General features: G+C 32.6%; 1 protein-coding gene across 5 annotated transcripts in view; it reads right to left on the bottom strand.

Annotated features, from left to right (window-relative positions):
• LOC136970131 (protein retinal degeneration B-like) overlaps positions 1–23,198 on the bottom strand; it is a 121,862-nt gene that overhangs the window by 64,381 nt on the left and 34,283 nt on the right. For 4 of the 5 annotated variants that reach the window (XM_067264523.1, XM_067264524.1, XM_067264522.1 and 1 more), the window contains exons 3-7: positions 11,606–11,738; positions 11,295–11,498; positions 9,244–9,507; positions 6,104–6,412; positions 5,896–5,994 (exon numbers count right to left, since the gene is read on the bottom strand). In XM_067264523.1, the coding sequence (XP_067120624.1) occupies positions 5,896–5,994; positions 6,104–6,412; positions 9,244–9,507; positions 11,295–11,498; positions 11,606–11,738 (1,009 nt within the window). The remainder of the gene's footprint in view (positions 1–5,895; positions 5,995–6,103; positions 6,413–9,243; positions 9,508–11,294; positions 11,499–11,605; positions 11,739–23,198) is intronic. The other variant, XM_067264525.1, reaches the window with a different exon arrangement.

Genomic DNA, 23,198 nt, shown 5'->3' with positions numbered 1-23,198 from the left:
GAGTTTTTGAGTGAATTGGAAAGCCATAAGAAGTTGAAATATGTCAGATTTAAAGAATTGGATATTTTTTATTTTCCGTCAGATGAATAAATTTATTTTCTACACATAGAAGACAAAGTCGCTCCAAAATTTAGACGATCACCATATGATGGATATTTGTTAATAGATTATCTCGTGTCTTAATTACGTGTATATTAATAATTGCCAGGATTGAGTCAAATCCAGGTCCTTTGCCTCGATCTCCTCAACAGATGAGCCAAGAAGATATGCAAAGAAGGGGGCGAGGCAGACCTCGCAAGAATAATCTCAAGGGAAAGGAAAAAGAAAGGCAAGTGAGTGATACAACAAGTGAAGATTATTATCAATTAGATAAAATTTTTAACGAAAGTAGTCTTGTGACCTCGAGAACTACAAAAATTTATGATTACTTTGAAGCATCAAGATACTGAATCAGGGTACAGGAAGTGCCACAGTATACTTTAAAATCAATATACAAGCTAATACAAAATAAATCATACAGCTTCACTACAAGAAATTAAAACAGAGGTCAATTCTCTGAAAGAGGAAAATAAACATTTTCACAGAGAGTTGACAAAATTGTCTCAAAAGGTAGAAGAATTAGAAGAAACATCCAAGAATAACTCCTAATTAAAAAGGATGTTGGAATATGAAATAGACAAACTAGTTAACAAGAGAAATAATAAAAATATAATAATTATAAATTTTCCATTTAATTCGACTGATTATGAAAAGGAAATTAATTATTTCATTAAAAAGGATTTGCAAATAACTAATAGTTGTATAGAAAGTTTGGTCAGACTATCCAACAGTGAAACCAAACCTATAGTGAAAATATCATTAAATTCCTTATATGATAGAAATTTGATTATTAAGGAGTTCTGGAAAAAGAAAGGTGAATTCAGTAATAAAGAGAAGGAAAAAATAATACTTACTTCAGATTTACGTATGAGATCTAGAATGAGGAAGAAAAAACTACTAGCAATAGCAAAACAAGAAAAACTTAATGGAAATAGAATTATTATAAGAGATGATTATTTTATAAAAGACAACATATAATATATATATGATGTTAATCTAGACAAAGTAGTTCAATTGAGTTGTTGTCTGAGAAAGAACTGACTGATATTATAGAGTTAATTATAATTAGATTGAAGAAACAATAGTTATTCTAAAAGTTAAATTTATGGAAATAGGAAAAACTGGAAACAGACTCTGTCTATGCTTATTCTTGTTGATACTCCTTAAAACGTTTTCTTAAAATTAGGAAACTGTAGAAATATTATCAACTAAACCACCGGGGTTACTATATCAAGTAGATAGGATTCAAAAGTATTTGGATCGATTATACATCTCGAGACTAAAAATGGCTATAACCTGACAAAGTCTATGTGATGTATTCCAATTCCAGGATACTTATATAATAGCAGATATATTCTTATGATTTGTTTAGTATAGGGAGACACTAACGTTGCTGAATAGATACAACCTCTGTGCGATGAACAAGATCAACAATTGGAAATATTAAGAAATTTTATAATGACAGAATTGTAATTACTTATAATTTATATAATTTGCAACAAAGTTTTTTGTAGTTGTGTTACACGATTTGTGATTTTATTTATTTTATTTAAGTACACAATATTGTAAATGTATGATAATGTTAAACAAAATGGATAAGATGTCAAAATATTGTAATTAATATATTACCATATAACAAAATCAATTATGTTGGTTATCAACTGAAACTCCCTTTTGAACAGGTATACCCTATTACAAATAAACTTTACTTACTTGTTACTAATGCTTATATCATTTTATACTTCAAGAAACCATTATTTTTTCATCAACAACAATAAAGAATCTAACAAAAAAAAAAAAAACTAATAATTTGCTCCAAACATTTACAACAAGTTATTTACTAAGACAAATGTTACTAAGACAAATGTTAAATGCATAATCAACATCAAATTCAAGGAGAAAGTATCAATAAATATAAATCACTTTTAATAAAATCACTTCAAGACTTTAATTAAGTAATAAATTTTAAAAAAATTAGAATCCTTAGTTGCAATGAAAGTGGAAAAAAAATGGAAATATTTTTCACAACAAAAACCTATAGACTTCAGAATTAGCTAGATTTATTTGTTTAAAAATCAATACAGAGTCATTATTTTTGAACAGAAGTGAATAAAATTATTATGTATCTAGTTGAAAAATATACAGTAGGCCCTTGATATAATGGACCAATTGGAAAAAGAGTGTTCACTATTGCAGAAATTTAAATTGAATGTATTTTAAAAATATGTAACAATAACTATTGAGAATGAAAGTATTAAAATTTTATAATAATACAGAGTGCACACCAGTGGCGTGCCATCATTGGAAGCGATGGAAGCGCCGATTCCACCTTCCAATGACCTTCCCTTGTATTTTATAAAATATAAATTTTCATATTTTAACGTACTTTGTATTAATTAAAATTAATATTTTATTATAACTGCATTATGTATCTTTTACACATTTCTACTACATGTAAAAAAAACGATAAGATTGCTATTGTATATTCGAATAATTCAGTGGCGGAAGGAGTGTAGAAACCGAGGTCAATTTCCAATCAGCCAGATTATATAGGCATTGGCACATGCGATTTACAGAGCACCAACCTCACCTGGTTTAGCTGGTATAAGCGACACACGCGTAAAGCATCTAATTTTATATCCTGGACCGGTTCTCAGCTGTTAGCCGCCTGCCTGTCAACTCCCAAGCAGCCAGATTATAGGCATTGGCGTATGCGCTTTACAGAGCACCAACGTCACGGTTTAGCTGGTAGAAGCGACACACGCGTAAAGCGTCCAATTTTATATCCCGGAGCGGTTCTGGGCTGTTAGCCGCCTGCCTGCTAGATGTTCGGCCGCCCTCGCCCGATTATGTGAATCATGAGCAGACTAGATCAACAGCGGGCAACCCCCAGCCCACGGGCCAGCTACGGCTCGTGAAAAGTTCCTATCCGGCCCGCAAGATCTTTAATAGATTATTAAATTGGAAAAATAGTTATTTTTCCAATTCTTTGTAATGTTCGAAAACGATAAGAGAAATAAATGTAGTAATTAACTTTTTATTTATTTATTTCATATTTGGAGACTAAAAAAAATGACAAGTCACAAGAAGGCATCAATTAACTACTACGGCCCGCAGAAAAAACAAAAAATTTATTCTGGCCCATGTTATAAAAAAGGTTGCCCATCGTAGACTAGATTTATAACTTAACCCAACCGATAAGAGTTTACTGGCACGTTTTTATGATAGTTCTGTATAGTTGACAGAAGTTTAAAAAAAATCCATTAAAATATTTGATATATTTATTCTGCGTTTATTCTGCTCTCCCATCTTATATTACTTACAGATTTCAATGTTAAACCAATGATATTACGATTTAGTATGTCCCCTCTGTAAGGGGATGCAGAAAAAACAGTACAGTGTTAAAAAATTAACTGTTACTTTGGCAGCATCATTTACAACCAAATTTAATGAATGAGACGTACAATGGTGCAAAAAAAGCTCTAGAATTTATTTTCCTTAAATTTACGATTTATGTATCGGTTGTCATAAAAATTTCTTTCCACTTCTTTCCCAAGACTACAGATATTCAAGTACAAAGTAACTAGTTTGGACTTATTTCTACTTAAGTAGTAGTTAAATAATTAAGTGATTAGGGAATTAGAAACATAAATGAAACCCTGATGAAAGAGCCGAAATTTTACTTAAACAGAAGCTTAATTGAACCAATCTCTTGCCGAGTACAGTGGGGTCTGTTCTCTTCATAATATTAGATGTAATAAAGACAGAAATTTTTCCAGTTCAATGAGAGTGACCGAAAAGTTGTAAATTTTGGAAATTTCCGTGAACACTCGGTTCTAAAACGAATTAGTTAGAAAACGAACGACGGACAATCTGTTAAGTTTAACATATTTAGATTTTTACAGCTATGGTGAGAAACGTTTAAAATCTACAACAACCCTGTCGCGCCCTTTGAGATATACTAGTGATGCGACAAAAGAGACATTTGACATTGACCGGTATCGGCACCCTCGGGATTTGGCACGCACACACCTACCTGGACTGTCTCTGATTCCATTCATTAGCCACTCGTAGGGAGCTATTTCACTAAATGGATTGTTTTAAGATTTAAAAAGTAAAGAATACTTTGTTATTTTTATGTACGTTTCTTCACACGGTTATATTTAATTATAAGTTTCTTTAAAAGTATATTCATACAATTGAAGAATTTTTTGTACTAGGTATGTATATTCATCACACATTTTGTTTTACCAAGTAAGTTTTTCTGATAATTTTAATTTTAGCCCTTATATCGTGGCTAGTGATTCAAAAATTTATTTTAAAAAAGTTTAGGCTCAAGACCGTATAATGAAAAAAAAAAACATTATTAAAAGAGAAAGACCAATGCCTAAATTAAATATAAATACATAAACAAAAAAATTTCAACATTTTGACGATAAAATTTATGACAAATGATGATTCTTTTGTAAAATTGAAGCAATTTGGAAATCAAAGCGGAATAGAATTTAACATTGGTAGACAATATAAAATAAATATTGAAAATTATAACAAGATAATTATGATTAATAGATATATCTAAACATTATGTGTTTTTTCTCAAAGCAATTTGGCATTTAGAGAGCGTAGGGAATTTATCGAATCTAATAACGGAGGTAATTATAGTGAACTTTCTTATTTATTAAGTACGTCAGATAATCTATTAAAAATACATTTAAAGAAGTATACGGTTTTACTGGCTTATCGAACAAACGAATACGAACGGGCCCTGACGCGCAATTAATTGATTGCCCCTGAAAGTTGGCTTCTTACAGAAACACAGCTTCCCTATTATCAAATGTCATGGCACACCACTGGTGCACACAATTTTGTCTATATTCCTAAGAACTTTAGTATTTCCAATGTAGTTTCAGTATTTTAACTAAATAATAATTTCTTCTTTAATGGATATTTAAAATGTTTTAAATTAGAAAATATTTCTGAATATAAACTTTTAATATTTCAGTATAAAATATAAATTTCCTTTAGATTTATATTTATATTGTAATACCAATAGCAATGCTTGCTCCAAAGTCAAGCAAAACTGCATTGATCAATTAATGTTAAGAAATATATTGTAACATCAGTTATTTATATTCTCAGATTTTTTTACAGGCCTAGTTTTAACTCAAATTCAGAAATTGGCTTAAAGTTTAGATGTGCATACAAATGCCTTTTGGATAATGTTACCTTAGGTAGCCAAGATGGCGGCTCGTCTCTAGTTCCAGCAAGGAAACAGTGGGACGCACGTTCTAACCTAACCTATTCTAATAATTACCATAATTATTAGCAACCAAATTGTTAGAATAGATTAGGTTAGAACATGCATCCCACTGTTTCCTTGCTGGAATTAGAGACGAGCCGCCATCTTGGCTACCTAAGGTAACATTAACCTGCCTTTTGTATGCACAAGCTTAAAAAGTGCATTGTGTATTTTGTAGATGTTTTAAAGTTGAATAGTTAAAGTTCAAATTATCATGATAAGAAGGCCATAGTAGCTAAGACTGCCTGTTACTCTGAAAAACCTAAATTCATTTCTGGATCAGATCTCCAGAAATTTTCATGAGTGATCTAAATATGTTTAAATTTCCGTTTTTCATTATTTGGCAGCCCAATTTGGATATAGCCAAACCTTTAATGGACATATCTTAGTGCTTACAGTGAAGAAAGTATAAATGAAAAAAAATTCCATTTAATTATTAAATGCTATAATCTAATGCATTTTTGGTAATTAATTTTTTAGATTCAGAAATAAAATACCTTCAGCATCAAAATATTCATCATCTGAACTAAGATCTGAACTTTGCACAATAGTTTCCATAATCAGATTTCCCATTTGTAAGTCTAAGCAAGAAGCTCCTGAAAAAAATAAATAAAAGGATCATAATTAAATCTGTTTGGTTTGCTACAGAATTATTATTAATTTAATTTATTTATTTATTAAGCAAATGCAATACACATTACATACTTAATGTCTTGTCTTGAGAGCTTAAATGAAAAGAAGAATTGGAAACTTTCTTGATGCTCTCCATTTCTGCATCAATTTCATTTTCAGCGTCAGAGGTAGTCTCAGAATTTGATTCTTCTCTTGTTAAGGCACCACTTGATTGGCATGGGTTGTCGTCCTGCTCTAAACACTTGTTGGCAGACATTGTCTTGGCCAACTCTTCCTGAGTTTCTTTTTCTAAACGTCTAATGTCCTCTAATGTCAACCCAACCCATTCGTCCTGCCATGCCCAAGCTTGGCGATGTGCTCGGAGCATAGTTCTTCTTAATGCTGAATAATTTAACATATGCAATATGATGATTTATATACACATACATAATTAAATTATAAAAATAATATTTTCAAAAAAAAGTTGATCATTGTAAAGTAAGTTATAGTAAGCAATTTTAATTATTATATTAATTTGTACAGTTAATTACATCAACCTATTAAGATATTAATGTAAAATAGATAGAAAATTGTCTGTAAGAAAAGACAAAATAATTTGAATTCAATAATATAAATGAGAAATCAGAAAAATAATATGATGCAATTTGTATGTAAATAACCAAAAATATGATCAGAAATTGACAATAACGAAAATAATTATACAGCCAGCTATAATATATTTGGAATGTAAGTTCCTATTTTCTTTGAACTCACATGGATACAAGCTGTTTATCAAAATGTATTCAAGATTAAAGAATGTAATCATTTCATAGAATATAAAATGTAAAATTCTTCTAAGGAGCAAATTTTTGCTATTATTTGACATAAATCTTACAAACACTTTACATCTCTAGAATTAATGAAAATGAATTAATTCTGTATACTAACTAATTCACTTCTTAACATTAGATACAATTACTACATCTTTCATCCCTCATGTATAAACAGCACTGTAACAAAAAAAACTGTAGGGTTTCCACAATAAATTTTTGAAGGGCCAACCTTCTGCCTGTTGCAGATCCATGAGCAAATTTCAAAATTAATAATAATAACTATAAATTTATTTTAAATTCAAATAAATTAAATTATTTACTATTTTTTAATTTTCATTTTTATAAATGATTAATCCTATAAATCTATATAGTCAACTTATGGTAATTACTGTAATGGAACAGATATCTTTAAAAAATTCATTTGGAAAATTTTCCAATGTTCATATTAAAACCACTATGGCAAATATATGTTTCATATAGAGAGTTGAGTAATAAATGGGTCTCTTGAGAATTACTCATTATGAATAAAGAAAATTGCCTGTAATAAAAATAGTTTAAAGTCTGTTACCAAAAAGGGGAGCAAACATGATATAATTTTCAAAGAAATAATAGCAATTTGTATCAGAGCTGATGTTTTTATATGATAAAAACTGCGACAATCCGACTAAATCAGACCAAAAATAACTGTATTCAATCTTCAATTACAGCTGACAAAAATCAAAAGTAATTTAAAATCAATCAATCTGCATCAATATTTCTATACCAGTATATAACAAGAATTTTGTGCCCACATTTTAGCAGGAACAAGTTAACATGAGAGATATGGCAAATAAACAGTAATTTGAATTTTTCTTACAGATAACTCTAATCAAATTTTACAGAGATTAGTTTGTGTGTATGATAAAATTTATGTTGACTTTAAATATAAGCATTTATAAATTTTATCTGAATATCAACAATGTAGCAATTATCAGTAGGATATCTTTACTTATGTTTTTAAACAATAACCAAAGACTGCTATATTAAAACAAAATGAGTGAAATCGGGAGCTTGAAATTAGTAATCACACACAATTTTAGGAATTAGAAAAACAGAACTGTTTCTGCACAAAAGAAATGTATCACAAATGATAAAAATCAAATGTCCTAAAGGTCAGAACAATTTGCATTTCATCTATTAAAAATTATGGGTATACTATAGATTACTCCCTATGGAATTTCGTGTGTTTGGGTATATATCTGAACTCAGGGGACTGAGACGAGTTCAACGATACCCTACTTTTGGACCGGAGACAAAAAATAAAAAAGTTATCATACTTTTTTCCGGCGATCGCGCGATGATAGGGAGTTGCGTCGCACTCCACTAAGTCGGCCTCGCTATCGCAATCGGGAGTCGCGTGCTTGCCGTTAAAATTGCCTTTAGTAGAAGTTTCCCCCCTATTTATTGCCATCTTGTGGTAAAGTCTGCAAACTGTGACGTCGGACTACGGTCATCTCCCGGAGCGTTAAACATGCAATACGAGAGCGGAGAGAGCGACGCGACTTCCGATCATCGCGCGATTGCCATTTCGATTAATGTTACTTATGGCAGCGAACATGGCGGCCCGACTGACTTCTCGTATGGGTGCCACCACACGCCGCCATGTGCTAAACTAGTGATCGATTCACGGTACATTCTTGAACAAAGTTTTTACTTTGTTCAAGAACTACCGTGAATCGATCACTAGTTTAGCACATGGCGGCGTGTGGTGGCACCCATACGAGAAGTCAGTCGGGCCGCCATGTTCGCTGCCATAAGTAACATTAATCGAAATGGCAATCGCGCGATGATCGAAAGTCGCGTCGCTCTCTCCGCTCTCGTATTGCATGTTTAACGCTCCGGGAGATGACCGTAGTCCGACGTCACAGTTTGCAGACTTTACCGCAAGATGGCAATACTAGCAACTACAGTGCTGTCTGCATGAGAGCATTAAAAAAGTATGGTAACTTAAAAAGTGTGATAACCTTTTTATTTTTCGTCTCCGGTCCAAAAATAGGGTACCGTTGAACTCGTCTCGGTCCCCTGAGTTCAAATATATAATCAAAGTCTTGAAATTCCATAGGGAGTAATCTATAGTACACCCAAAATTATTTATAAAATGAAGAAGCATAATTTTCCAACAATTTTATATTAACTTCAAAGTTAAATAAATTTATATATATAGTTTTTATGCTAATAAATTATCATGTACCATTTCTATTGAGACAATAAAATAAATGTCTCAATATAATACTGTATTTGAAATCATTAGACAGGAATATGTCTGTTTAAAATCATTTATGCTTTTCATCTTCCTGAAAATTAAATTTTTTTTAAAAAACCAGAAGTAAATATATAAAATTCTATAATTTAAACACTTACCAGTATCATGAATAAATCTTTCAATTTTGCTCTGCATTCCCCAGTACTTAAATTCCACTCGACACAGTTTGTAGGCACACATTATATCCTTTTCAGAATCATTTGCATTTGGCAAGTCTATATTTTGCTTGTATTGACTGTATTCTTCAATCCAGTTTTGAGAGAGTGGTCCACGTTTTGTCTTCTCAGAAACAAATAGTGTAGGATCTTCTTCACTTCTGTAATCGCTTCCAACCAAAGGATCTCTTACAATATCTATAACATCTATTAAAATTGATTTTTACAAATTAATAACTTTATTTTATTGATTTTTAATCCTTAAAGAAAAAATTTTTTTTTAATTTTGCATTTTTCTGTGTTTAATGATTAATCTAGACACCAAGAAATATTTTTAAACATGTGAAAACCATAATTTTAATTTAAAGAAACTTAATATGTTTATATGAAAATACAGCTACCAGACAAGTAGCTAATATTGCAGAGTAGTTTGTTTAGAGCTTAGCCACTTCTATGGTTTCAACATCTTCATTTCTACAATAAACAAGCTAAGTGAATTTAAAAATGCATCAAGTTAAGCTGTTTGCATTGAATAAAACCATTTAATTAATTAGGAAGTGAAATTGTAAATTATTAATTAATAAAGTTTGTCATTTCTTTCCATCAATGAATCAATATTAAGAAAAAAAAAAATATATATATATATTTTTAAAGTTTTATGTATATATATATATACACATAAAACTTAAATACAGTCGACTCTGCATAAGTCGACACCCCAAGGGGAAGTGGAAATGTGTAGAGTTGTCCGATGTGACGACTAAAGCGAAGTTAGAAAAAAAAAACACAAAATTACAATTAATAAAATACAGTAGTGCGTTATACAGTACTATAGGCTTACAATATGTTGTGTCCTCCATTTACAATTAATCTGTAGATGAAAAACTGAAAAATTTGTTTAGTGTTGTTTATTTTGAGCACTTAACTGTCTCGACTTTCTTTTTCAACGATCACAAATGCCTTTAAAACATCATCTTTGCAATTGTCAATCATTGGCAAGTAACATCTAAGGATTCTTAATGCCTCTGGCATGAGAAAATGAAAAATTGGATTCTGATGTGACGTTGATGTAGATTGTATATTTTCTTTTTCTTTATCTGTTATTATTTTATACATAAAATGTTAAGGCATTTTTATTAATATGTATATATATAATTATATTATTAAATATATAATTATATATTAATAAATAAATTGAGTCCCCCTCCTGAAAAAAAATGAGTTCACACCACACGTGTGGAGTGAATTCATTTTTTCAGGAGGGGGTGATCGACTTATGGGAGTGTGGGACAGCAAAAGTATGTCGACTTATCCAGTGGTGAGGAGTTAAACGGTGTCGAGTAAACCGGAGTTTTTTAACATTAATGCTTATGTAAGTCGGCCGGGACCACAGAAAAGTGACTACTTAACCGACGGTGTCGACTTATGCGAACTCGACTGTAATTCAGTTATTGTGTTATAACTTTCATGGAGCTGCTGAGATGACAATGTTAGTAAAATAGAAATTATTATCCACAATCATTGAAAATTTTAGTTTGCTACTATAATTAATAGAGAATATCAAAATGTTTAATGTGAAACAGAGACAACTATCAAAAGCAATGTCTGTGCTAGGGGTGGCAAATCTGTGGCATGTCAGGAGAAATAATCTGGCACCTAATGTATCATACAATTTTGTTTTATCATTTGTATTTTTCAATTATCCTTTCAATTTCTCATCCGATCACCCTTTCTGATAATTGTTTGGAGATGATATGATGCAAACTTTCTTTATATTCAAAGAACAATAAATGCTCAACATTAGTGACCCTAAACTATGATTTTGTGAAGGAAGCTGTACACAAGAGTAATGTTATTATTTAATAATGCCCATCTATCTGTAGCCAATTTCACTATTTTAACTTCAACATCCATGAGATAAAGTGTTAAATCTCAATATTCTATTATTATATAACCATCTATTCCTCTAATTATAAGAACTTTACAGCACTAACCTACAGTCCTTTGTTTTAATTCATTATTAGGTAACTGGAAGACATTCTCAATTTCTCCTCCATCATTGATATACTTAGTTTCAATTTCTAAAAAGAATTTTTCTACAAATGGACAAGTGTATCTAGTTTTTGTAAAGGGATAAGCATTCCATGCTTCTTCTTCTACCATAAGTACTGATTTTGGCAAAAGTGTCTTCAGCCAACCTAAAATTAAATTCAATACATTTTAATAATTAAATAGTTTTGCTGAAGATTTATTTATTTATATAAGCTTATGATGAGTTTAGCATTATTAATTTATTTAAAATTACCAGGCAAATGACTTCCGATATGATAAATTTTGCGTGTGTATTGACCACTTCCCCCTGGACCATCAGTGTATGGCTCATTGACCATAATTTCAACACCACTTTCGGCTCCTTTGGTTTCTTCACGGCTCTTTTTCTATTTAAAATGAAAAATAATTAATTAATATTCATCTTATTTAAAAAACGTAACATAAATCATCTTACTAATAAAATGAACTTTTATAATTATTTAAGCAATATATTTGCAATATATCTTTTTTCTATTATCTAGTAAATTTTTTAATGTTTTGATCCAAATAATAAACAATTTTAACTAAAGAAGTGCAATATATTCCTTCAACTGACTATTACAATTGTTATTGTATCTACAAATATCTAAAGAACAACATAATTCGAGCATTTAGAGCTCAAAAACAACGCTTCAATTTTTACTTATTTGGCTAAAATTAATTAACAAAACAAGAAACTGTAGCTACAAAGTAATGTCTGCAGAGATATACTTACAGAATTAAAACAATTAGCCAGCAGTCTACTTTGAAAATTTTGAGATGAAGTTTTACAATGGCAACTTTTGGGCATATCTTTATATTTGAAAGAGCAGTCCATATTGCCACAATTATAAAAAATGCAGCATGGAACTTACAGAATTTAAATGTACAAATACAGATTCTTCTGCTGCTCTTCAACCGAATAAAATTCATTCAATAAAAGCTGGCCTTCCACCAAATCTTCCAAATCTCTTAGGAAAGAAATTAAATGTTACTGCTGTGGAAGGCCAAATTTAGCAAATGTGGCCTTTGTGCAGATTTATGGATAAACAATGTCATTCTTGCATAAAATCTAGTCATATTGCAGCTGTCTGTCATAGCAACTTTAAAAAGAAGGATGAATTTAAATGTGCGTATTATTTTAGAGGAAGAACCTATTGCTTTTGTTGGTGTGAAAGGATTGGAAATATTTGTCAATAATTTAAACTCTACTAACATACTGAAAGCAAAAACTGGAATGATCCATATTTCCTGACTATTTTACTCGTCGATGTTCCATTTACATTTGTAGTTTTAATCTGGTTCATTGTCTACAATCATAATTAGTAACACATGCTGTCATGTGACGTTGATTATGATTGTTACCTCACTCACATTCCCTTGTCTAAATCAAACATTACATTTTGAGCTTATGGTGGTTTTCAATTTTTTGCTCAAGGAGAGGTTACTGCATGAAGAGAAGTTGAGGTTCTACTTTGGTAATGAAGACAAACCATCCCTTTTGGACTAGAGTTGGTTAAATCAGATACATGTCAAGTGGAAGGATTTGTGAAGTCTAAGAAGTTTATCAGTTAACATCTAGCAAGACATATCAGTAGATTAGTATTAGTCTGATTCTTGAGATACATCCTGGTCTTCAGGAACTACTAAAGTATCCAAAAATCTTTGGGAGAAATGGAAAGTCTATCTCTAAATTTAAAGCACAAATTCAAGTTAAACCTGGGAGCAAATCTATTTTTGTTAAGGCTCATTTGCAGTGAAGCCAGCCATAAAGCAGGAATTAGACACTGTAATGCGATATAATTAACAAAGTCATTGCACAATACCTATTGTATCAGGATGATTTGTTTCCTATATTTTGTGCTAGTGCACTTTTCCTATAGACAGACTTATCAAACTGAACAGCCATGGGGCAGAATGACCTCTAGAGTCTCAAGGTCATTCTGTTCTGTGCATCTGCTGTCATTAGTGTTGCCACCCATCCAGTTTTCACCAGACAGTCCAGTATTTAATTCATTGTCCAGGTTAACTATAAATTTTGTCCGGGATACAGCAAGCCGACCATATATTAAAAACTTTTTTTATTGGGTTGGCCTGTAAATCCTGGCATTTTTTTAAAGTGAAAATTTTGCGAGAAAGATAAAATGTTTTGGCAATGTGTTTTATATTATTCAATAGAGAATTATGTGCTCTACAAAATAGTGTGTTTAGTTTTTTTATGCTGATATACTTTTTGTTCTTTTCAGGTCAATAAAATGGAGTGTCAAGTTGACAAAAAAGAGCCTTTTTGACACCTTCTGCTTTTTGTGTTTAATCAAGGTGTCAAAGCCACAGTAGCTGCCCGAGAGATTTGTGAAGTGTAGGGCTCTCTCGAGCAGCTACTGTGGCTTCAGCACCTCAATTAAACACAAAAAGCAGGTGGTGTCAAAAAGGCTCTTTTTTGTCAACTTGACACTCCATTTTATTGACCTGAAAAGAACAAAAAGTATATCAGCATAAAAAAACTAAACACACTATTTTGTAGAGCACATAATTTTCTATCAAATAATTTTCACTTAAAGAAAAAATGCCAGGACTTATGGGCCAACCTATTTTTTGCTTCTCAGCTCCTTAAAGCTAAGTTATTTCATTTCTTAATTTAAGTTGCTCCTACACAAGTCCCTAACTGGTTTAGATCTGGCATGCACATTATTCTTCGCACGGTAAATTAACATTGCGAATGCGTCAGGGACTTCTGTTCGAACAAACCTGACCTGCCATCTGGGTCAGCAATTTTGAAAAGGTGGCAACACTAGCTGTCAGCCTCACTGCCAGCTTTCCTTTGCAGTTCATCCACAATCAAATGCTATTGCTGAGTAAAGTGGTGCACTCAGAGGGGAACAAAGGGGCCCTGGCACCCTTTGTTCTCCTCTGAGTGCAGAATTTGTCTCGTGTCTTCTATTTATAAACTACTAATGAATCCATTTGGATCCAATAATACGACCGCAACAACTTTAAATGAACCGCACACCTTTTCAATTCGAAAGCAGACGATTAACTTCCGAAGTAGCGCCCTCTACATTAAATTTACAAAAAAATCATATTATTAATAGATTACAATTGTAACAAATCAATAATTTCTATACTATTTCTGTTTCTTTTTTCTTCCTTCAGTTTTTAAGCTATTAAAATGTCTTCATCGTCCCGAATATTTAAAATAATCCTAACTTTATCAAATTGTACTGTACTATTTGAGCTGTTGACAGGTATACGACGCCTGCGGTATTCAATTGATGATCTTGTACTTTTACTTCTTCTCTATTATATTAGATAGTCTGTTTTCTTTCTTTTTATTTTATTTGCTTTAATATGAACGAAAAATTATTAAACTGGCCTTTGTATTTTTCATATAAGCAATTTATATATGGGAACAGAAAGTACAGGGGATTTATTTTTTCATTTTTAACGTTGTATGATTACTGATATAATGATTAGACCACTGTTCTTAAGATTTTTCCTGGGTAATCATTCAGTAAATATTTTCCGAATAACTCATTTTCTCCTATGATGTTTTCATGTAACGTTGTTCTTGTTCGTATATTTCTTAACTCCATCAAGAATGTATTTCTTTTCATTTCTATGCGACAATACGATTTATAATTAATTGTTTTTTTTTAACATTACAAATTGCTCTTTGGATTTTCAAAAATACATATAACATTACTTTAGAAGAATTGAATAATTCGACATTTTTATAATTTTATTTATTAGAAAAAAGATTATTTCAACTTTAAAAAGTTTTCTAATAAATATTATTTTAATAAAATAATCCTTTGTGAAATATTTGATATGCACATAATAAAGTTAAAGCTCTGATAGGCACATAATAATAATACAAGTCTGATAGGCACATTGAAATGCAGAGGGGAGAACCTAGAACAAGTAGATAGCTTCTTCTACTTAGGAAAAAGATTTTATTCAGACAAAGGAATTATAAGCAGAATTGGATAGGCAGATGAAAAACATTCTGTGTGAAAAGAAATTATAGCTTCAATTAAGACTAAAAACGCTAAAATGCTACATTTGGCCCATTTTACTTTATGGATGTGAGACATGGACAATACGGAAAGATAATGGAGAGGAAAATTGAGGCCTTTGAGATGTGGGCAATCAGAAGCTTGTTGAAGTTCAAGTGGACAAGCAGGACCACTAATGAAACAGTTTTACAGATGGCAGATACAAAAAGAGAGTTAATAAATATAATTAAGAAAAAACTCGCATACTGTGGACACATACTGAGGGAAGAAAAATATGAAATCCCCAAACTCACATTAGAAGGCAAAATTGATGGAAAAAGATCAAGGGAAAGAAGAAGACAGGGCTGGATGAACGACCTCAAGGAATGGACGGGACTAGATGGACGACCTCAAGAAATGGACGGGACTGGATACTAAAGAAATTATTCATAAAAGTTACAAAAGAGAACAGTGGTATTTGTTGGCCGCCAACTTCCCTTAGGAGAAGGCACGGACAGAAGATTATGTATGTATATATGTAATGTTTATGAATTAGAATGTTGTTTGAAAAAAAGTTAAGCTCTCATCCGCTATTGCTTTCCTTTATCCCGTTTTATTTAAATAATTCTTTACTTTTCATACGAGTCTTGTTTAATCTTTTTGAGTAATTAATATAGGTTGGAACAGCACATTCTATCATGTTTTGGAAACAAAACTGAATAAAGGAAACTACTTCGTAATTTCAATCTGTCAATTGGCCTGTTGCTACCGATGGTGAGAACGCCATTCTTAAGCTCCAAATTAGTGGACATATACGCTATCTTATATAGATCTGTGCGCCAAATTTTAATTTCTGGTTGCGGCAGAGCAATCTGGCGTGCAATTATTTCAGGAGCGTGTTTTTCGTCTTTCTGATCACCCTTACATCCCAGCTATATATATATATAATATATATTAAATTCCTATTAAATATTAAGTCGTTCATATTTTTACGAGATGGCCGAGCGGTTAAGACGGCAGCCTACCGCTCTGGGGAACCTGGAATGGAATCCGGATTGGTCATAAATCCAGAGGCGGATCTACATAGGGACTAATAGGGCTTAAGCCCAGGGCCCCAAGTGTCAAGGGCCCACAAAAGTTGAATTATTATCACAAATGTTTAATAGTTTTTCATTAACAATAAGCACTTATCGTATAGTAAAAAATAGTTAATATTAATAATATAATAATAATAATAATGATAATTTATAGAATTATTTGTACTAACAAAAAAATGGGGCCCCATTGGACTTCAATAAGCCTCGAAAAACCTTGATCTCCTGCATAAATCCCAGGAAATTTTCAAGGTTAGTCCATTCAGATATGTCGAGCATCTTTCCTCATCACAGGCCGCTCCATTGTGGGCCTGGCCGAACCCCTAATGGGCTTGCTAAAAAAATCTCCTTAATGCCCGTGGAATAGAGTCAAGAATGAAAAAAGAAGGCATTGTGTAGATTAAAATTAAATGTTTTGGGTTGAAGCGCATGCTCTCGTTATTTTCGGATGCAGAATCTTTAATTACAAAGCCCAAATAAAAGGACAGAATAACCTTTCAATCAGTGGCGTGCCGTGACATCTGATGATAGGGAAGCTGTGTTTCTGTAAGAAGCCGACTTCCAGGGGCAATCAGTTAATTGCGCGTCAGTGATGGCCTACGGTCCATTCGTACGTGCGTGGTGGCGGAAGAGACGTACCTGACAAAAGCCGACAAAAAGAAACATAAAATAAACATATACTATGTACAAAATAGTTTGCTTTAGGACAATCAGCTGTTCGGACATCCTGGGCGTCGATGTGGTTCTTCGATGGTCGATCGAAGATGGCTCCGGGACAGTGGCGTTGATAAGTCTGTAGGGCACGGGGAGACTTCCTCTGTTGGCGTCGGGGACACGGTCTAAGTCCGAAGTGGCACGGGTTACAGGTTGGCACAATAGACGAGAAACTGTTTTTTTTTTTTTGTTTTTGTTTTTTTGCACGTTGACACACGGCGTTTTGGTTATTAGGAACGTTAACCGAGTGCCAGGTGTCCTCGATTGTCGGAGATTATATCAATCTCCGTTCTTTCTTTCGTCCATTTGACTGGTCGTTCTCCCTCAATCACGCTTCCCGAGTGGTTGGTCCCTGGTTACTAAACGTAACGAGACTCTTACCTGGAGCGCGAGAAAAGTCAAAATCGAAGATGAATACGATCTTCCACCGATCATAGGACGACTTCCTTCCGCGATTTATGGTTTCTGCCTGGCAGTTTGATATAAACAATGGGTGTCCGACTACAACCGACTTTTACCTATGGTTTTTTAAACTAATAAATATTTCTCTAAATTAACCTTTTTTTCGCGTCTTTCGTGACGAGTCAGACCTGTCCGGAACTTCACATTTCCATAAAAGTTTTAAACAAATGCTTGAAATGACAAAAATAAACAATTTATGTATTTTAGTTCTAAAATACAAATAATACATACATAATACAAATTGATACGATACAAACAATGATAGAAAAACTTGTTTTTTAAATTTTTTATAAACTAATTCTATTCGGCGATTTTTTCCGCAAAGTCGTTAATTACTTTATCGACTCCATCGACGTATTTAAAAGCACTTTTTCTATCGAAAGCAACGCTAGCCCCACCAGTGGGCGAGTGGTCTCCGTTGCCGCTCATAGTTAGTGGTGACCAGACCTTAAACACTGAGAAGTTCGGTCGTGGGTTCGCGCCGCGACTCGGACAAGCTGGCTGCTAGGAGTTTTCCGGGTTTTCTCCTAGCCAATAACGATTGAATAGGAGGCCAGTTCCCCATAAAAGTCCTCCCGGAAGGCACGGTTTCCCGCGCATACGTTTAGGCCGTGAGATAAACGGCTGGCTCTTCGGTCGCATAGTGATCATGGCACCACTCTTCGGAGGAAAGGCGAATATAATGCTATAACCTCCATATGAACCAGAGAGGAGAAGAAAGCAACGCTAGCGACGACAATTTTTCCTCCGACCGAGTGTTCCTGGCCAATGTATGAATTCGCTCCCTGGTCGAAAAACGGCGCTCAACAGACCCACTGGTAGATGGTACCGTAAAAATTAATGATATTAAATCATATAATTTGTTCGAATCGACATTAATTATAATATGTTTTATGTTTAAGAGTTACTTGTCAATATAGTCCGGACACAAATATAAATATTGCGATTCGCTACGTAATTTAGATAAATCAAAAAATTCCCATAAAATTTACTTAATTTAAAGAATTAAAACACGCTTGGAAAAATTGTTAATAATTTTAGTATTATGAAAAACATCTAAAAGTGATAAAGTTTCTAAAGATTTTATGACTGAAAATCTGTCAATATAATTATAATTTTCTTTTAATTATACTGTAATTAAATATAACTTTGCAAAAAAACGTACATAAAAATAACATTGAATACTCTTTACTTTTTCAATCTTAAACAATTCACTTAGTCAGATAGCTCCCTACCCAGTGGCTAAGGAATAGAATCGTTGGAAAGGTTACACGTGTGTAGCTTCCACCAGCTAAACCGGCTGAGGTTGGTGCTCTGTAAAGCGCATGCGCCAATGCCCTCTGGCTGCTTTACACCATTCAGTTATTCTCGTCGTGAAAGCTGTCTCGGAAGCGCTTCCATTCCGCCACTGACATTCGAATATACAATAGCAATCTTATCGTTTTTTTCACATATAGTATAGAAGTTTTTAATAAGATACATAATGCAGTTATAATAAAATATTAATTTTAATTAATTTAAAGTACGTTAAAATATGAAAATTTATATTTTAGAAACTACAAGGGAAGATCATTGGAAGGCGGAAGCGGCGCTTCCACCGCTTCCAATGACGGCACGCCACTGCTTTCAATATCATTCGTCTGCCTATGCAGGACTGAAGCATTCACAACAAAACAAATTCGAAATTTTAAAAAATAAATGAACACTAATCATTTTCATTAACTATATTATCGATACGTTGTTTTAATTTAAATTGATTTCAGCTGATTTACTACTGATTTTTAATATTTAAATTTAAATTTTATATTCATACCGGTGTATAGTGAGACAAAGGATCTTGAAAGTTGGCAAAAATAAAAAATAAAAATAAATGAAGTTTAAGGATTCGAAATTATTACTTTCGTGAACTACACTATATACACTATGTACCCCACTTGATAAACCGAATATGTATCGACATTTACTCCATTCTCCTTTTCCAGAAGCAGCTCAATAGGAGACCTGTTTATAGAGACTAACGGTCTGCAGTTATCGAGTCCTTTCTTAACTGTTGTTGTGAGCCAATTTTTAAAATAATCTTCACAGAATTTCAAACTTTTATTGCTAATACTTCAAATTCAGGCTTATATTGAGATTTTAATAAATATTAATTGAGATTAGATATCTAATTTAAAAAGTATACTAAAAAATCATGTCACTATCAAATGCTAATTATTTGAAATAATGTCAGAAACACGTATAGTCCGCGCAGCGAAAGAGTAGTCATGAGTCAGCCTAAGCTGGACGGGTCTATGTCAGTTGAAAGGGATAGGAGACATGTGATTAATGTGTGAGTAACGCTGGAAGTCAGAGTAAGTAATAAAATTTGTAAAAAAAAATAAAACAATAAAATTATATATGACAAAGATGATATAAAAACACTTTAGAGATATAAAAAAGCAAGAGATCAGATCCATGTCTCAACACCCAAGAGGATAGTCACGTCTCCTTCCATCCCTTTCATCTGATATAGACCCTTCCAGTTCAGGCTGACTCGTGTCTATTCTTTCGCTGCATGACTATAGTAGCGAGTTGAGGCCGAAGTTTTAAACGCGAAAACGTGTACTCGGACGTTCAGCGCCGCTTTCCTGTAAGCCTAGAAGTTTGACAATGGCGTTTGGAATGTCGAGCATGATTCCACTGACTTTCCAAACACTGTTGTCAAACTTCTAGTCTTACAGGAAAGCGGCGCTGAACGTCCGACGTACACGTTTTCGCATTTAAAACTTCGGCCTCAACCTCGCTATTAAATTGGACTCTACTGTAAACTTGTTTTTGCTTAGAGCAGAGTCCGATCGGGTTTTAATTTTTGTAATTTAATTATGAATATTTATTATAGAGTTTATGTTTCTTGCTCATATTTGCTTTTGTTTTTAAGTATTAATATTTTTTCACGTAACATCGGCTCGTCCCAGTGCATTTACGGGATATACCGCTCACAATATGAGGGTATTGGTAGACATAACTGAGATATGTACGAGGCGTGATCAATTGAAACTCGTCCGGACTTCATTGCTCGCTTCATTGCGCGCGTATCAGTCAGCGGTGATAGGAAAGAGGCAACTATAAACCATGATACTCTGACAGGAAGCGCTGTTGTCTTGCTTCGTTTGGTTGCACAGGCTCTGAGCAGACGGCCGGATGGCCGAGCGGTCAAGGTGGCAGCCTACCGCTCTGGGGGACCCGGGATCGAATCCGAACGGGTCGAATAATCTCCAGGAATTTTCGGGGAGTGAGTTAAAAAAAAAAAAAAAGGTTCTGAGCAAATATGGCGGAGATTCGAAATTCATCAAAAGTGGATCAACATGCTTTGATTCAATTTTTGACAATAAAAGGCTGTCAGTCGAGTGAAATTTATCGACGCAGGATAAATTTAATTCTTGGTGAAAAATGACGAAGACGAAGTGAAGGATTTGGCACGCATGTTCGAACAAGACATCAGCAAACGGCCGATCTTTCAAGCCCCGCGCAAGAGCATGTTATCGCAACTGATGAGTTCGTTGCAGAAATCGACAACTCTGTACGGGAGAATCGTGAGCCAATTTTTAGAATTTTTAGAAGAAAAAGAGTAAAACAATCATTTACACCTAAATAAAAGTTTGAAATTGTTATATATAATGTCTAAAAATATATCGTTTAGTAACAAAATTAATGGAAACAGCGGGAAGAATTTTCAACAGATTCAGAAATTATTTAAAATATAATCAGTGACTAATTACTCAGCGCTGAATACACTAATTGTCAACAAAATTAGTTTTGTAATTAGATAAAATATTAATTCTAGAATTAACCAACTAAAGCAGATCAAATGAATGCATCTGTTTCTTTTATATTACTGCTTAGAGTAATTAAAAATGGCTACTTAGAATGTAAGAAGTGCTGTTGATTGATATTTTAAAGACGAAGGAACAAAAATTTGCATTACAAATTTAATCTTCTATCTTTAAGATTTGCATTTGCCGATAACAATGCTTAGTAAAGTGAAAACATTTCAGAAATTTTAAATATTGAAATGAAATTTCAAGAAAATGTGCTTAAAATATTCATGTTGGATGCTAAGGCATTTAGAATAAGTTTTAATTATCATCGAATTAAAGTGTAGAATCCTATGATTTCTTTAGGAAGAATGTATTATCCTTAGTAATAACTACTGTACTTTACTTAATTATCTCAAACTTCCAATTGGTGGCGATATAGGAGACTTATCACACTGTATTGAAGCGACAAAATGATGTGATCTCAATTATTTTGTCGCTCCAATACAGTTTGATAAGTCTCCTATATCGCCACCAATTGGAAGTTTGAGATAATTAAGTAATTCATTGGAGGCAAGAAGCTTATAACTAAATACTGTATTTTATTTTGGTTTCGTTCTATGCATATCGCGTTGTGATGAATCCTTAGAGCAGGCATGTTAAAGATACGGCCCGCGAGACAATTAGCTGCGGCCCGCGACACCAATTTAATAATGCTATTCGTTTATATTTTTTATCATCTTGATACCAGAGAAAATGTGATATTTCGTACTTAAACAAATAATACTTAATAAATAAAATTGTTAAACTCAATTATTATTATTGTTGTTTTTGTTTTTATTTATTCATATTAGAGATATTTATTTTATTTGATTTATTTTTGTGTTTATTTTCTTGCTTACCTTATTTTTTCTCTATTTCATCTTTTAAATTTCAAATTAAAGTCTATCTTGGCAAGATCATTTATTACATAATTCGCCATTTTGCATATAAAATGCGTATTTTCGACATATTAGTAAATTACAGTTTATACTTGTGTTTTGAGTCTTGCCAACCTTATTTCCGGATCAGTTTACAGACCTGCTTCAGGCCTGTAAATTGGCCGAAAATGTTTTTTGTTTTATGATTAAAGTTATTCCTGGAAAAGTACAAATGGTGTATTTTTTATTTTATTGTGAATTCTCGAATTATTAAAAAGGAATCTTTTCAGTCGGTTACTTTTGGGCTATTTTTAGAAAATTTTTGGCTACAAAAGCTAAAAACATTTGGCCCGCTGTCATACTTGAAACCAAAAAATGGCACTTAAGCAGTTTGAGTTTGATACCCCTGCCTTAAAGCAATATGCAAAGATCTCATATATTTTAAGAACTCATAGAAAACTAGTAAATTAAAAAAACAGATAATTTATCTGTTTATTAATTTACAAAGAGACTTTTATACACTCTCATCATTATTAACTACTAAAGAATTATTTGCAATGATGGCATGTAATCCTTTTATGATGAAACTTTTGTATAGTATTTGCAAAAGATCCATCAGTATCTTATGGAATGAATTTTATAACCAATTTTTGAGATGGAAGCCATAAATATATTCAACTCCAAATGCTAAATTTAACGAAAAATCAATCGATAGATTGACAGCATCGTCATAAATTCACATCGTATGAGAATATTTGACCATTTTGATTCTACTCGATATAATCACTTTAACAAAGCCAGAAACTAGAGCTGTAACTTTAAAAATCACTTGAATATCTTTATAATAAT

The sequence above is a fragment of the Centruroides vittatus genome, unplaced genomic scaffold, assembly GCF_030686945.1.
Source record: "Centruroides vittatus isolate TY-2023 unplaced genomic scaffold, ASM3068694v2 contig_19, whole genome shotgun sequence".
Classification (NCBI taxonomy): Eukaryota; Metazoa; Arthropoda; class Arachnida; order Scorpiones; family Buthidae; genus Centruroides; species Centruroides vittatus.
The sequence above is the reverse complement of the archived record's forward strand: the minus strand, read 5'-3'. Positions and strand labels throughout refer to the sequence as shown.